The sequence below is a fragment of the Cyanistes caeruleus genome, chromosome 4, assembly GCF_971803275.1.
Source record: "Cyanistes caeruleus chromosome 4, bCyaCae1.hap1.1, whole genome shotgun sequence".
Classification (NCBI taxonomy): Eukaryota; Metazoa; Chordata; class Aves; order Passeriformes; family Paridae; genus Cyanistes; species Cyanistes caeruleus.
The window spans coordinates 38164541-38180612 of NC_141704.1; the positions used below are offsets into that span (position 1 = coordinate 38164541).

General features: G+C 42.4%; 1 protein-coding gene across 1 annotated transcript in view; it reads right to left on the reverse strand.

Annotated features, from left to right (window-relative positions):
- Positions 1-1951: 1951 nt before the first annotated feature.
- PLXNC1 (plexin C1) overlaps positions 1952-16072 on the reverse strand; it is a 70292-nt gene continuing 56171 nt past the window's right edge. Inside the window, exons 24-31 of the mRNA XM_023929411.2 lie at positions 12862-12916; positions 11798-11829; positions 11603-11710; positions 9519-9682; positions 8929-9076; positions 6985-7125; positions 6818-6892; positions 1952-5192 (exon numbers count right to left, since the gene is read on the reverse strand). Of these exons, the coding sequence (XP_023785179.2) occupies positions 5088-5192; positions 6818-6892; positions 6985-7125; positions 8929-9076; positions 9519-9682; positions 11603-11710; positions 11798-11829; positions 12862-12916 (828 nt within the window). The 3' untranslated portion in view covers positions 1952-5087. The remainder of the gene's footprint in view (positions 5193-6817; positions 6893-6984; positions 7126-8928; positions 9077-9518; positions 9683-11602; positions 11711-11797; positions 11830-12861; positions 12917-16072) is intronic.

Sequence of the window (16072 nt, forward strand, 5' to 3'; positions counted from 1 at the left end):
CAGTTTTGATCACTAACAATGCTGTAGTCCACATCTAGGTTGGTATTTTGATGCAGATAAAAAGGATAAAATGAAATTTGAAAAGCTCTGAAAACTTCTATTTGCTACCCTTGACAATGTGCCTCTTGTATTTCTATAATGGGAATAGGCAATAATTGTTTTTTCAATATATTATAGCAGAGATTAGTATAACAAATTGCCTTCACCTTATGTAAATGTGAGCTTGTATTTGTTCCTACTCTAATTTATCTACAACAAAAATATTTTTTCTAGGTTAAATATATTTTTTTCAGTTCATTATCAGTCCACTAAAAAAATTTGTGAATGATAAATTATTTATCTAAATTTTTTTACTCAATAATCCAATAATGATGACTTTCCTGGAATTGCAGGAACTTTTAATCTGGGTTTTCTTTGTTTGTATTTGGGTTGTTGTTTTCAAAATAGTGGAACAAAAATGTGGGACAGTGTGAACACACTGCAATCTCTTGTGATAGGTTATTTAGTATTGTTAGACTGAAGGAATAGCAAAAGAGTGACACTGGTGTTGTCTCAACTCTTAGAGGCTGCATTTTTCATTTTCCACAGTGTGTAAGTATAAGGCTTTGTCTTGGCTCCAGCCAGGACAGGGTTAATTTTTGCAGTTAGGGGGGAGGCGGGGCGGGCCATGACTGGGAGATGGGGTATTCTACACCACCTCATTTTCCTGGGTCAGGGGAAGGAGATCCTTCTGGGTGGAGCATGCCAGGCTCCATGTAGTAAGCAACCATGTGTGAGTCGGCTTCCCTTTTACCCTCTGTCATTAGTATTGTTGCTGATACTGATCATTTTCTTATCTCATGGCTGTTTCCAGTAAGGGGTTCTTATCTCAACCCATGATCTTTACTTTTTCTGCCTTCAGTTCTGCTCTCCACCCCACCCGAGGGGAGGTGAGACAGTGGGACAGCAGAGCATGGTTCCCAGTGTGTCAGAGGGAGAACTAAATTGGGGAATACCATTCCTGAATCAGGGCTGCACATTCTTGGGGAATTTGTTAAACTTCTCTGAGGAAAACAGTGTAGCTATTAGAAGTAACAGAAGCTATTTCTGCTTCCTCCTACGGTATGAACTTGTACAAAGTAACTCTCTGTGCCTGAGCCAACTTTGCCAAATGGGATGGTCACCAGCATCTACCAGCATGGAATGGTTGCAAAGAGCAGTGTCGGCAGCTTCATGTTTCTGTCCCCAGGTGCGGCCGTGTCAGCAAGGTGCTCTCTGCTGTCAGGGGGCAGGGGATGTTTATACAAACCAGGTAAGACTTGCAGGGCAGAAAAAGGGTAATAGTAGGAGTAAGAATGATGGTCAGTACTAGGTCTGTTGGTGACCTTTCCCAGTTGGTCTCAGGCTTTTTGTGTGAAAACTTATTTTCTGTCCCTTAAGCACGTTCTCCTGAAAGAGGGGTTATTGGGTTATCATACTTCGTAACACTTTTGGTTTTTTTAAAGTATTATCACCATCAGAGTCTTTAAGCAATGCAGTTGAAGTGCAAATCCTGAAGGCTGTGTTGGAGGTGTGGCAGGCACTGCACCATCAGCCTTTCCCCGGCCTGTTGCTGCTTCCCACAGGTGGGAAGGCAGCTGGGAATCCTCCAGCCCAGGGAATCCCCCTTCATTCAAACTGCAGGAGGTAGGTCACTACTCAGCAGCTGCTGGAGTTTAGACCAGTGTCTCCCCTCCCCAGCATCACCAGATGTTGTACTGTACCTTCCCGTTTCTCTTCCCAGTTTCAGTGTGATGAAAGTGTGCTGTGCTGACCTGCATGGCTCTGTCCTGGAGCCTGGCAGGGCTGGAGCTGCAGCACTTTTTTCTCACCTGATGCCATTCCTTGTCTTACACTCCATTCCTTGTGTGACCTTGCATTGTTACCAGCTGTGTTTGCTTTCTTGTAACCATTTTAAAGTACAGAATCAAACTAACCTCCAAATGCTTTTATTCTAGATAAACCCATACAAACACCAACATGTATTTGTCATTTGCACTTTTTTTAACCATTCATTTTAAACAACAGATTAACTTCTGTACAACAGGAATTACTTTACACATTAGTAAGATTTGACTTCAAACTAGATGACTGCAAAATAATGCTCTGTAAGCTAGTGTTAGAAACACGCTGTTTGCCATAGCAGTTTGCCTGTAAACATGGGAAAGTAAATTGAAGAGAAGTTTGCTTTTCATTTCTGAGGATGCGATTAGAACTGTTGTGTTGCTGTAATACCCATAATAGTCAGAGGTGGTTATTTTTCTCTGTGTAACAGTAATGGCAAATTGCTGATACGGAAGGTGTGCCAATGTTTTGTGTGCTGACCCAAACCTACCAAAAGAGCCACAATCACTTAATTATACTTCACATCACTTCGTGAGATCCACTTGATGGGTTACAAAGTCCCAGTATGACTTAAAAATGGTTTACTAACAGAGTGACACTGTTTAGGAGGCTTGAATAAAAGGCAATAATCCTATTCCAGGCTGTAGGTAAAGCTACAGGGCCTGCTTCAACACATACTTAATCTCTAGAAATCATTAAAGCTAGTGTAGCAAACAAGCAGTAGTACAAATACAGAATAGGACTGATTTTCATTTCCTCATCAATATAAACACATATAGTGAAGTTCACAGGATCAGACCCACGCAAACAGATTATATTTTACAGCTTTTCAAGCAGAAATGTTGGAGTTGTTTTTTCTGCCTGTACAGAAGGTTACTGTTGAACAAAACTATCACAGTTCATTTGAATGCACTGCCAGCGAACACCTGAAGTAGAAGAGAACTAACTGGAAAGTGTAATCCGCTCCTGCCTCTCCTTCAATATCAATTACTGTGCTTTTTCCATTTATTTGATGCTGCCTTAAAAGGTAAGATTAAGAACAGTAAAAATCAAGCCCTTACGTGCAGGTATTCCAAGCTTAAGTGCTAGTCAAGCCACAGTCCACTCCTTTAGGACAGAGGGCAAGATAGGGTAGAGGTGGGTGGGTTTTTTCCAATTAAAATTGAACTTATCAAAATACATTGTGCCAGGCAGAGAACTGCTGAAAGTACTGCAACATTGTAGTGCAGTGTCCTGAACAAAGCCATACATTCCATCAAGTATAAAGTGTAAACTTAATAGCAAGTGTAAGACTTGAATTAAAAAAAAAAACAAACAAAGCCATCACAGTATGGGTTGGTTGGTGGCTGCCCTCTCTGATATGCAGGAGGAACAACTTGTGCAATCACATGGTAGGGAGGAGGCAGACCAGCAGGACCGTGTTTTTGGGTTTGCTTTTCTCCACATTAACAGCCCGCACTGCTTCTGCCACAGGTGGTTGGCGTGTGCCGGCACTGGCTGGCCATGGGATTGTGACCAGAGCAGGCAGCATTAGCACCGATGCCTGAGCCCTGGGACTCCTCCAGTGCAGCACCGTGTGACCCTCTGTGTGACCTTCCGCTGCCTGGGAGCCCTGCGCAGCTGCCTCTGGCTGCTCACAGCCCCAGCCCTGGCTTTCTGTACCAAACCTGGGCCATCTGTGCCATTCGCAGCCTATGGCACCTTTCCCGCTGCCAAGGCAGGTGACAGCTCTTCCCTCTCCTGTGGGCCACTGTGCTACACCACTCACCTCCAATGGTATGGAAATGTATCTCCTTGTCATGAGTGCCTTACCTTAAGTCTAAGGGCACGTGACAGCCTCAGAATGTGCCTCCTGTGACTGAATCAGAGTCCATGGTGACAAACCATTTCAGCTCTGTCGTAGAGGCTAGGGTTGTGCTGGTGCTGTAGCAGAGCTGGAGCCACAGCTGCTCCTCTGTGGCTTTGCTCAGTAGCCACTGCACCAGCCTCATCCCAGCAGCACAGCCATGCCCTTGCTTTCCAGCTGGCCCACTTTAGCCACCAGTGCAAATGTAATGGGCCCCTTCCTTCCAAAATGGCCAAGCCTCAAAATACCCCAGCCAGACTAAGGCAGACAGTTACCCCACCCCAACCCCAGCACGTTTGTATCAGTGTCTCAAACACCAGTCTTTCTGTTCTTAAATCTTATTAAACCAACCTTTGACCTGACCCCCATGTGCTGGCTTTAGGCCTGTGAGGCCCTTGTACACAGATGGCAAGGCTGGCCAAGACTGTCAGTGCTGATGCATGGGCTGATCATGCACCTGAGTACAGGTCTGTGCACCGAAGTGCAGCCATCGTCAGCTGCTTCATCAAATCACAACAGTGTCCTGATGCAGTGCATTTTCAGCTGTGAAGCTGCTCACAAGTGTTTCACAGCTTATTTAAGGATGGAAAGGTCAAAAATGTAAACACAGACTGATGGTGGCTGAATGCCCTTCTCCAAAAGCCTCCCCTTATCTCTTCCCCTCAGTGGTTCACTTCACTTCAGACATGGAATTTCTAACCTAACAAAGGGAAGTCCTGCCATGTGGCATTTGGCTTTCCAACCTCAGACCCACTGTGTATACTAAACACATTTATTCTAAGTGCCACTTTGGTGCCAGGTTGTTGTTGGGTTGTTTTTTCCTCGTGGTGGTTTTTTTTTTTTGGTTTTTTTTTTAGATTTTTTTTTTTTTTCTGAACAGGAACCAGCGAACATTTGACTGGAAGGAAGGAAACTGCAGCTGACCCGTATTCTGAAGCCGGAGCTCACTCTCACAGTTTGCCAAGCTGCTGAAAGGATGTGGCAAAACATCAGCCTTTTCTCTTAAAAAAAAGAGGTAAGCAACGTGCAAGTTCATGTGGGCAACTCTGAACTTACAGTGTATTTTGCACATCTCCTATGACCTTATTTTAAAGTAAGCAAAAAGCTTACTAGATGGTATTTTTGACCAAAGGGTTATGTGTGTTCAAGTACCTAAAAATGCTGACCCTGCCAACATTAGGTCACTTTCACATTCCCCAGTGTGAATATCTAACCCTGCCCATATTTCATTCCCAATTGTAGATTACTTGGAATGGTCAGAGTGGAGAAGAGTGTCCAAACGTTTCAAACCCTGTACATATAGTCAGTCAAAACAGTTTTGGGAGCAGTAGCGCTAATATAAAATCCCCCACAGTGATGCTGTGAGTCAGTGCTCCGCTCAATGCCATTTGCATTTTTTCTTTTCATCAAATAAGGCTTTCACTTGCTGGAGCTGTTTCTGGACTTCTTCAAACCCCCGTTCTCGCTCAAGTTTGCTGACAATCTGTTAACAATTAGCAAAAGAGAGAATAATTTTTTTAATGCTTATTTTACTTGCTATTTTTTAAAGCCTGCTTTTCTGTACTCTAACAACTACTGACAGAAAAATCCACTCAGTGCCTGCCTATCTGTAAACATTCTTTTCCGACTTTAACACTTTATTTTGGTAGTTTTCCTTTCAAGTCATTCTGATCACAGGATTTGCAACACTTCCACAAAAGAATGACTGAGCCAAGCAAAAAAACTCGAAACAAATTCAACACATGCTCATCTCCCAGAGTGTGAGGCAAGGCCAGTGCTCCAGTTTTCACCCTAGAGAAGATTTGCAAGTGATATTTTATTTCTCTTCCTCTGCCCTATAAGCTGAAGGCAATAAACTGTCTCTTTTCCTCTAACTCACCCACTTGGCTCCAGCCCAAGTGATAGAATGGGGCTGTCTGAAATCTCTGCTGGCAACGCTCTGCAGGAACAGGTCTCAGTAAACAATGAAAAAGGCTTAGCTGCTCCCAGTCAAAAGCCAGAGTGGGAGGAGCAGAGGGAAGATTTCCTTCTAAGGATGGGCTAAGTTCAGCCAGTACTAGCTTCAAAAAAGCAAAAATGGGGACTTAAGACTAGAAAGTACACTGAATTCTCCTGTATCAATCATTTTAATAAGATTAATAAAGGGTGATACCATTTGGAGTATCATCCCAAGCTTGTTTCAAGAGGTGAATATTTGATGCTGAATCCAGATAATTTAAGATGTTAGAGATCAGAAGTGGTAAGCCAGCTAACAGGTGACTGAGAGCTGGATGACTACAGCAAACGCTGGTGCTGTGCTGCTGAGGATGAAAGAGAGAAAGGCCTGGTTGCTGGGAAACCCAGACAACCTGCTGGAAGCATAAGGAGGCCTTCAGGCAACACACCCCAGCTGGCTCTTATCTGAGTCCCTGCACAAGCACACGCAGCCTCTGTTAAGGATGCTGAGCAAAATGGAGTGGAGAATCCTATCATGCAAAGTGGAGGATGGGATTTTCTTAGAAAGCAGTTTAGAGGTAGCCTGTGACTAAGTACTTTCAGCTAAGAAAAGATTTCTTTTGTTAGTAATAGCAGGGACTGGAAACTATAGCTGCTTCTTTTTAAGAGAAAGACTATTAGAGCAGAGCATTAAGAGGGCTATGATGGGAAAGAAGCAGACACCTCTTGCTGTAAGGCTGTGTGCTCCACGGAGGTGTTTGCACTGACTGTTAAATTGAGAACCCTGGTGCAACAGTCTAATCTGATTTCTGAACCTCCAGGGAAATGGAGCGTGTGCACAGGAGTTGTGACAGGCATTTGCAGAGACTCTGCAAACACGGTAAAACAAGAAGTCTCGACTATATAGGAACTTTCTCAAAACTGCAGGGATAATGTTATTGCTATTGTCTCTGTGCAATACAGCAGTGACAGTACAGGTGCACTAACAAACCTTTGGCCTGTGCCCTCTTGGATGGGTGGGGGCTCCAGCCCCTCACAGCTCAGCAGAAGCAACAGCCTTGGCTGCATTAAGGAGGGGCTGCCTCTGGAATGGCACCCAGCAGGTCACACAGCCCTTGGTTACTGTGTCAAGTCCCACATTAAAGATTAAGCAGAAATTACAGATGTGCTTACCTCATCATAGTATTTCACTATGTATTTGTAGATTTCAAACAAGGCCACTTTCTCATTAAATTCATTTTCATGTTTCTAAAACAGACACAGTTCTGGTCAGATATTTCTCCTTTAAAAAAACAAAACTTAACATGAAAGCAAATGAAGTTGTTGCCTCTCAACCATACCTTAGATTCCTGAGCTAGAAATTCTTCAACCTCTGCAGTGGTCAATGGAGGCAGATCCCTGATGGCTTTGTAGTACGCTTTCACCTCCTTCTTGTAGAGTGGAATGTCTTTAGCATAGAGAAGTTTATTTGTTGGTGCTTCCTTAAAAGAAAAAATTTGAAGCCTCGTAACTTTTCGCAGCACAGATTTCCTAAGGTTCCACCTCCACATGGTTAATTGCATCTAATTGTGTCTGTGTGACTCATTTTTCTTTGCTGTGGTTATATGCAAGGAACCAAGGCTATGAAACAAAGATGCAAACCAGAGGCAGGACCTCACTACGTGTCTTGTGTTTCATGACAGTTGCTGTGTAATTATTTCTATTGACATCCTCAGTTCCTCCTTACAGATCCCTAGACCTGAAAGATTGTGAAAGCTGAACCAAAGGGCCTGAGGCTGATACCCTATTTACATACAGGATTCAGCAGTACTGCTGAAAGGGAAGTTCTCCAGCAGTGACACACCAGAATGTCTTGATAGATGCTGTCCTGGCAGATGTTCCCCTAAATCTCTTTGGTCCCTTCTACTCTTTTCCCTCAAGGGTTTGAGAGCATGGAGAGCTGACTGCCAGACATGCACAGCCAAACGGATTTTTTTTTTCATCCCAGGACTTCAACAATCCAGGTCAGCACTGACCTACCTGGGAGCTTTAGGCTCATTTGAGGAAATAAGTGATGCTTGTGATAGGAGCCAAAGCCTCACCTGGAAAACTGATTTTCAGAATGTAAAAGTGAGGGTTGGTAGTTTCCTGTTTAAGTTCTGGGCAATAAATGACACAACCATGTGATATCTTGTCACCACTGTTTCCAGTGTGTGGAATGAAGTAACTTAAATGTTTGTTTTATAAATGGCTAAAAGATGCTTCAAGATAAAAACCTAAAAATCATAAAAGTAAACATGATTTAGTACTAAAAGGTCACAAGATGTTTACTGCATTGCAAACCTTTAGCAGGTTTCAGCACCCCTTTTCAAATAGCTTACAGGAGCTATTGTTTCAACAATACTGCACAGTGTGTTTTAAGTACAGAAACCTAACAACAGCTCATTTGCAGTTTTTCCATCAATGAAGTGATGTGATTAGCTTTAATTTATGGTACTTCACTCCTAAAGTAAGATAAATAAGCACAAATTTTCTATTTACCTTTAACAGATGAGCAGTTGGATTAGATCACATAGGATATTAGTCCATTTTTATATAAATTCTTTTAGGCTAAAAAAACAGGCTCTAGCCTGGTTTTTTTTTTTTATTATTTTGGTAGTATGAGCCTGAACGAAAGCTTTCTGCTTTGGTCCAAACAAAAGGAAAATACCCTGGGAAAAAATGAAGTATTTCTGATCCCCAGAGCTCTGGACAGTATACTAAAGAATTTTTGAATGTAAGATTCCTGAATTTGTTGTTCCAGCAAATAATTTTGCATATAAAAAGGGAGCAGCTAATATATGTGAAAGGAACTGTTTCAAACTTCAGAGGTCTTTCAGTATTCTTACAGTTTCCACTAGCTTATTGTGTGAGTTTTCTGCACACTGCTGTGTGGAAGACAAAATTTGGACTACTTATCAAATAATGTTAATACTTTTAAGGCCTTTGTTTAAAACTACATTAAAACCTTAAAATTTCCACCTTCTGCCACCTATTGTGTAAACACACTGTGCAGAACTGAACTGCAGAGAAAACAAGCAGCAGTTAGCTTTAAATAAAGCGTTCTCATAGCTTTATCTGTCTACTGGTGAATTCTTCAAAATCTCAGGAGACAGAGCAATGAGGAATAAAAACCCAGCTTAATTAGGCCCCTGACAATTCTGCCCCCAGTATCAGCAGATCCAGGATTTCATCATCTTAATCATTATACAGTTGAAAAAGAGATCGGCTGAGAAAGTAGAAGAAGACTGGAGGGACACCATTACCTTCCCCAGTGTCTGTTCTGCAAGAGAAAAGGCATCCATGAAAGCTTGTGCGATTACAGACAAACAGCCATCTATGTGAGAAGTCTTCTTAATATCAAAGACAAACTGGGGATTCTTCAGTATGTTCACCCAGAAGCGAAGAGGAAGACTAGACAGGAGGAAGAACAAACATCTTTAAAATCAACCACTCAAATAGCACAACTGCTTTAAAATGGTCCTTGATTGCAGCTGCACTCATGGAACAAAGCACAAACCTGGCTGCTTCTTCACACTAACAAAAGGGGTCAGAGAACAAAGGCTACAGAGCAAACACATCTGTCAGGCACCCAGCTTCAAATAATTCTCTCAATCTGCAGCTACTTCTTTCAGAGTGTGAAGTCGATGTACAGACTGCACAGACCTGGAAGCTCTGGTGGTTTGTGTTGTATTAAATCAATACACTAAAGTTACTGTTATCCACAAAGCCAGACCACATCTTATTCCCAGTCATGCCCAAATCTTATTCTTCTGATCACAACGTGACACATTCCATTTTTGCAAGTACATTTTCAGAAAGCACACACAACCCTGCATAGATGCCCTGGGTATACCTGTTAGTTTTCCATATGTGGACCACATCAGGATCAGTAATTTTTTTGCTCTCAGCCTGGGCATCCAAAAAGTCAAAAAAGTACTTGATGGCAACTGGTGCTTTATTGTTGGGTAAACTCCAAATGCTCCTGAAGAGCTTTTCAACAACTGAATGAATTGCAACCTGAAAAGTAACAAAGTTAATATATTGTTACTATTACACTAGAAAAGGATATTTTATCTCAGAAAGCTGTGTGCCCCGAGACACATAGAAATTACAATGTGCTTGTGGCAAACAGCAAGGCCATAGGTTATTGGCAAACAAGACAGTAACAAAAATGAAATTAAAATACACCACAATGAGCTCCTTCCATATCTCACATGTCATGTTGCTCTGCTTACAGGAGAATCATGGTGAACTCTGTAATAAATCACAGGAGGGAAGAACCACTTGGGCTAATAAAGACAACATCAACTCTTGGGATCCTGTTGCTACTGCTGCTAAAAGCATTTGGAATTTGTGACTGGAATTAAGAGGGAGGTGAGAAAAAGCTGTTTAGCCAGTTTCCTAGGGCACTGGTCTTCCAGGTGCCATCTGTGACACATGCTCAACACATGTGCTCATCAACACTTCACAGCCAAGTGAATCTAATCTAGGATAACAGCTTTGGGTGCTATAGGACACTAATATTAGAGAGAAGAACTGAAAACTGGGTATTTCTGATACAAAAGTGAAGATACTTGACTCACTAAAGGAAGGGTTTGGTTGCTGCTGCACTCACTGACATAATCAGAGAGTATTCATAAGTAAGGGAAAACAACACACGGTTTTGTGCTTTTTTTCTTCACATCTGTTCTGAAGCTCCTTCAGCCCAACCTTCTCTCGACAAGAAGGATTTAAGCATATCCCAGGGCCTTGATGAACAGGGCCAGTTCATTTCATGTGGTAAACTCTGCAGTTGTGTGCATGTATGGGAGAAAGGGGAGCCCAGACAGAGATGGTGAGATGCAATTTCCTTTAGTGCACAGCCTCTAATGAGAGGAATTTCACAGCAAAGGATATCACAGCTCTCTTGTTCAGGGAAGTGTCCTACTTCGGAGAAGGAGATGATTAATTTAAAGCCCTTTAAAAGAATTGTTTCTAAAAAGCCTGATCTCTTCTTCTATGCCTTAGTCTTCCACCATAAGACATTACTGGTTTACTCCAGCATTTCCTGAGGGCTCATGATAGTTTTCACAGGTAATGAGAAATGACCAGTCTTCAATCTCACTTTGGGGACTGTCCCAAATTACTTCAGATGCTATTGACAACCTAATTAAATAATGATTTTTAGATTTTTAAATGCAAGAAGGTTTTCATCATCATCCCTTCAGGCCTCTTGCACAGTTCTCAGTGTTGTGCACCCATTAATATTTTATGCAATATGCTGTTGGTAAAAGTTTTCTAGCCATTTTGAGTAAGTCAGAAACAAGATGACAGTACCAGAGGGAGTGGGCAGGACTTATTCCTAAGCAATGCACATTGTAAAAATTAGGTAGTTATATTATAAATCCTAAGGACCTTTCTTAAAAAATAATCTAAAATTAAAAAATAATTTAAAATGAATATTAATATTATAATTAAAAATATTTTGAATGCCTAATCTAAAACCTTAACAGATTATATCATTTTGTTGGCATTATCTCGTGAAACTCAGGCTTCATAAATTGTCTCTAAGCTGGAGTGAGAAGATTGTTAACTGAAAGCTGTCATTCCAGAGGGGTTCATTCTCACTCTATGGAACTCTGGTAAAACTCACTTTCCATAAACTAAGTAACAACCTTTTTTTTAAACATGAGAAAAAGGTTGCGCTTACTGAGGAGATACCATGTGAAATCAGACAATTTTAGAACTCTAGTATTATAAAACCTGAAATGTGCCTGTCTTTGCAAATGGTCATACCCCATAGTTAGCACAGTGATTTTTATATGCTATCTTTTAATTTAACATTTGATTTACACACAGGAAGTCTTGCACAATTTCTGGTTTAATTTGTGTTTCTGTTATGCCGAACTAGCCAAGCCAACATCAGCCCTCCCGCAAAATACAGCCTTTACAGTTTACCTTGGTTGACAAAAGTTTTGTGAGATACATTTCTTTCACTTTGAATTTTTGCTTTCCTTTGTGACCTCCTCCCTTCACATCTTTATTTGCTTCTGAGTCTGGTAAAATCTGTCATGAAGAGATTAGAGAGATTACACAGATCCAAATACAGCTCAGTATTAAATCTACCATTAGCAGTGTAATGATTCAACTCACCAAATGACAGTGTTCATCTGAGTAGTCCACATCTAAACAACAAAAGCAGAGAGCAAACAGCCATTAATAAAACACTCAGCTACAAGCTTGTGAGTTCTGCTGAGCTCTGGGCTGTGCAGCAGGGTGCATCCAGGATGCCAAGCAAATAGTCAGTGTCATCCTTTCCTGCCTGCAGTGTGGGGGAAGCCTCTGAGAAATGCACAGACCCTGTGCACCTCTCTAGTGCCAACCTGTAGTTCGGACCACTACGCTACGGCATCCTATCTGCTGCTGGGGTAAGCTGGCAGCAATCACAGCTCCTCTGAAAGGAGGACAAGATGAGATGATTGCAGTGGTTTAAGTCTCTGAGAGTGCTGAGTGTAGGTGGGCTGAGGTCAGGCTTGAACATAACGGCTGGGAACAGACAATCTCAGTTTTGCTGAGGGAGAGGCCACCCCAGTGAGATACACGTTTCTCCTACTTTGATAACAAGGAAACACATGTTAGGAGTGTGTTTCTTCACAGGAGCTACAGAAAGGTCTCTCCTCATGCACCATCTGGGTGGGAGCAACCTGCATCACAAGGCTAGGTGAGATGAACTGGTCCCCTGTAAGCACCCTTTATCTCCTGACATGCTGTCGAGACAGCCAAGTCAAAACTTTCAGAAACAGTCAAGAGAATAAGGACAATTACCAAACAGTGGGGTTTTTATCATTCATGTTTCTGGACAGTGCAGCACTATGTCTGTGATGCACAGTTCTGGCCACCAGGGAGAAAAAGACATGTTCCCTCTCTTTGTGTCACCTGGGCTTCCCTGTCCTGCTTTCCTGCCTATGAGCCTGTATCTCTAAGCATTCATTTGCTGAGGACTGTAAGCCCTTCTGTCCTTCTTTCCTTTGCCTTCTTTCCTCCTTTTAGGCCCACTGTGCCTGCCAGAGGCCCAGAGCCAGGGCTCTTAATTTGGCTCAACAGTATCAAAGCACCAATTTCTCTGACCTCCTATTGACCAAGATCTCACAGCTCAGTTCTCTGCATTCCCAACCATTCTGCGCTGAAGTTTAAATAGGTCACAGTCCCTTTGTTACCTGATCGGGTATTTGCCTTCTTTTTGAAGACTTTTATGGTTGCTCCATTTGAAATCTGAAAGAAAAAACAAACAAATCACGCTGAAACAAAAGTGCTTAGAACTCACAAAAGCCTCAGTTTCATTTCCTCTGTCCCTCATCCTATGGCAGTGCAGGACAGCTCTCTACTCTCACCACAGTGTGCATGGCCTCCAGCAGGCAGCCAGTGCTGGGCTTTCAAGCACAGGCAGTAGCTGAACTTTCTCAGCATTACCCAGCCAGATGAGAAGGCACCTCTTCCAGTGCACCAACCTTGAAGATCTTTCCCTTCCTTCGATTTTTCTGGTTCAGCCCATACGTGGACATTTTCATTTTCATGTACTGCTCTGTGCTGTTTCTTGCATCCATTTTTTTACAGATTGCTCAGACTAAATTCTCTGCATCCACTGTCATAGGATCCTACGGGAAGGTGAGGCAGAGAGGTGCACACAAAGGTGAATTCTCTTCTGGCCCCCTTTCTTTCAGCTCAGTCTGTTCTACCCATGTCCTGTGGAGGGGGCACTTTGAGGGTTTAGCCTGGTGCTCCCAAGAACTATTTTCAAACTGAGCAAAATATTTATACACGGTAAGATCAAGATCTGTAGCTTACCATCTTGGGATTTCTAGGAAAAAGGTATCTCCTCTTTCCCTGAATTTATAGTGTTGCCAGGATGTTACACATTATCTTTAAAACAAACTGGCAAGCCATGCTTTTATTGTCAAAGAGTAACTAAAAAATGGCTCCCACTGAGAACTACACCACTGCTCTGCTATCAAATGTTGAGTCTTGCCAAGTTCTAGTGTACTTGCCTCTATAATTACAAAAACAACCGGCCAGTTCTAGGAAGGGATCTCTGCCAAAATAATTTAAGTGTTTTTTAAACCTTGGCAGCCAGCCTGGTGTGAGAAACCAGTTTAAACATTAAGATACTCTATCAAAAGCTGTGTCTTGTGCCAAAAAAATCTGCACTTACATTTGCTCCTGGAAAGTAAATGCAATCTATTTTATGATTTTTTTGCAGAGCTTCCATCTATCATACAGACTTTCAGAACTATTTTAGACAGCACAGAACACTTGAAAAACACACTACAAATAGGAATATGCTCTAAGGCTAGCTTGTGAGGGGATACAAACACCCAGACAATCCTCCTACTTGGCCCTGAAGACAGATAAACAAGAACTGTGCTACCCAGCAACTTACCCCCCTCCCAGAGCAATGTGGGCCACGTGCTGCCTCCATTCCCTCCCCAAGAAGGAGGGCAGCTCAGTGCTGAAATGTGTTGAGTTCTGTCCTGAGGGAGATGGGCAGAGCTCAGAGGCAGAACCGTGCTTCCCTCCAGGAATCTGAGACACTGCTGCAGAGCAGGCACAACCAAAGTCTGCACACTAGGTTTTATTTTTGGGACAAATTATGCTTTTAGCAATGAGTAGACTATGCTTTTTCCCTTTTTTGTCATTACTGCCGCAGCCATACTTGCTGTTTTTTTCAGTGTGATCCAATTAAAAAAAACATCAAAACCCCCTTATTTTTGCATCTTGCTGTCTAAATCACTTGGTCCTATGGACACCTCAAAAGATCTTTGCTTTGTCAGGTGTGTTATTGAGGGGGACAAATAGGGAGAGGAGAGATCTCTTCCAATCCAGACAACATGGAATACAGCTACTTTTCAAAACAGAAGACATGGTAGTGTGGCTCTATGCCTCTTGTTCCCCAGGCCTCCTGTCCTCATTGTAATCCAGTTCTTGCCAGTGAGCTCCCAGGATCACACTCAGTTTCACTCCATGGGGCCCTGCCTGCTCCTGGAACGTGGGATACTTGTATCAGTTGGGAAACTGGAGATCTGTGACTGGACAGCAGATCTGAGAGTGACTGCCCAGCTCTCTTCTTGTGTGGGGAATAAGATGCCAAGATAATTAGTAACTTTCTTGTCACGGCTTGTGGTTATTCTCATGGATGTGATAGTACAGACCACATAAATAAACCTATCAATAAACCTCCTAGGAATCAAAAAATTAGAGCAAAAGTAGCACACAGGCCAGAGGCATAGGAGAGTCTAACAGTACAGTGGATTTTTGCTATTCACAAACACTACACAGAAGTGCATTCTTGCAGTGTAGAAGCTAAGACTACATTTTCAAGATCGACTGGTGACTCTGGGACCTTCAGAACACAATCCTCGTGCTTCAATGTCTAAAAAAGATTTGATGGCACTTCCCAATTTCGAACATCTCGTTACTTTACAGCATTTAAGGCTGGCAAACAGAAAGAAGAATTCAGGCTCATTCCAAAACTCAAGGAATTGTTGAAATATAAGTTGGAATTTCTCAGGCAATGTTACTGCCCTCACAGAATGTATGCAATGTTCCTTTTTCTTGCTATCTAGACACTTTTGATTAATTTTTGCATCAATATGCATACAAGAAAACAAACGAGATATGCTAATGGCTAATACTTGCCACTAAGCCACTGCCTAAAACACCACTGAGTTTTTGCCTAAAATGTACATTATTTTGTCAGTGCCAGAAAATGTGAACTAAAATACTGAAGAGACATGCAGTGCAATTTCCATAAGGCAGCTGCTAAGCTATAATTAGTGTAGTTATAGCTTTGCAAAAACAACTGAGCCTCCTACCTAACTTGCATCTGCAAGAAACCCTTGCCTGCAGAAATCTCAGACAAAACAAGGGCTGGGACAAAGATACCCAGGGATGACAGAGACCACTGGAGCAGACTTATTTGCCACGAGGTCTGACACCCATGAGCCACAGCATGCCATGAGTTCCAGACATGCAAAAGGCGGCTGGGAAAAGCAGAGAGCACCTGCAATAGCTGCCTGTGGTAAAGCGGGCAGGTACGCATTAGACAGAAGTTCAAACACCTAATCTAATTCAAAGCTAACCTAATATCTAATCTAAGCTAACCTTTGCTGCACAGGCTCAAACTGCAACACTACAATGTCCTAATTTGCACAAAATCTCTACAAGTGCAGTGGAGGAGGTCACATGTTCATCTATAGATTCAAGACAGGCACAGGAAAAGCCACTGGATGATGACTCGGGACATCTGCGATCACTGCTGACCCCTGTGAGGTAACGAGATGCCTACAGAAATCTGTAAAGTGACTCCAGATGAGTTTGCTTTGCATCTAAGCAGCCTTGTCCTCTGCCCAGGATACAAAGTCCTGCTAGGGA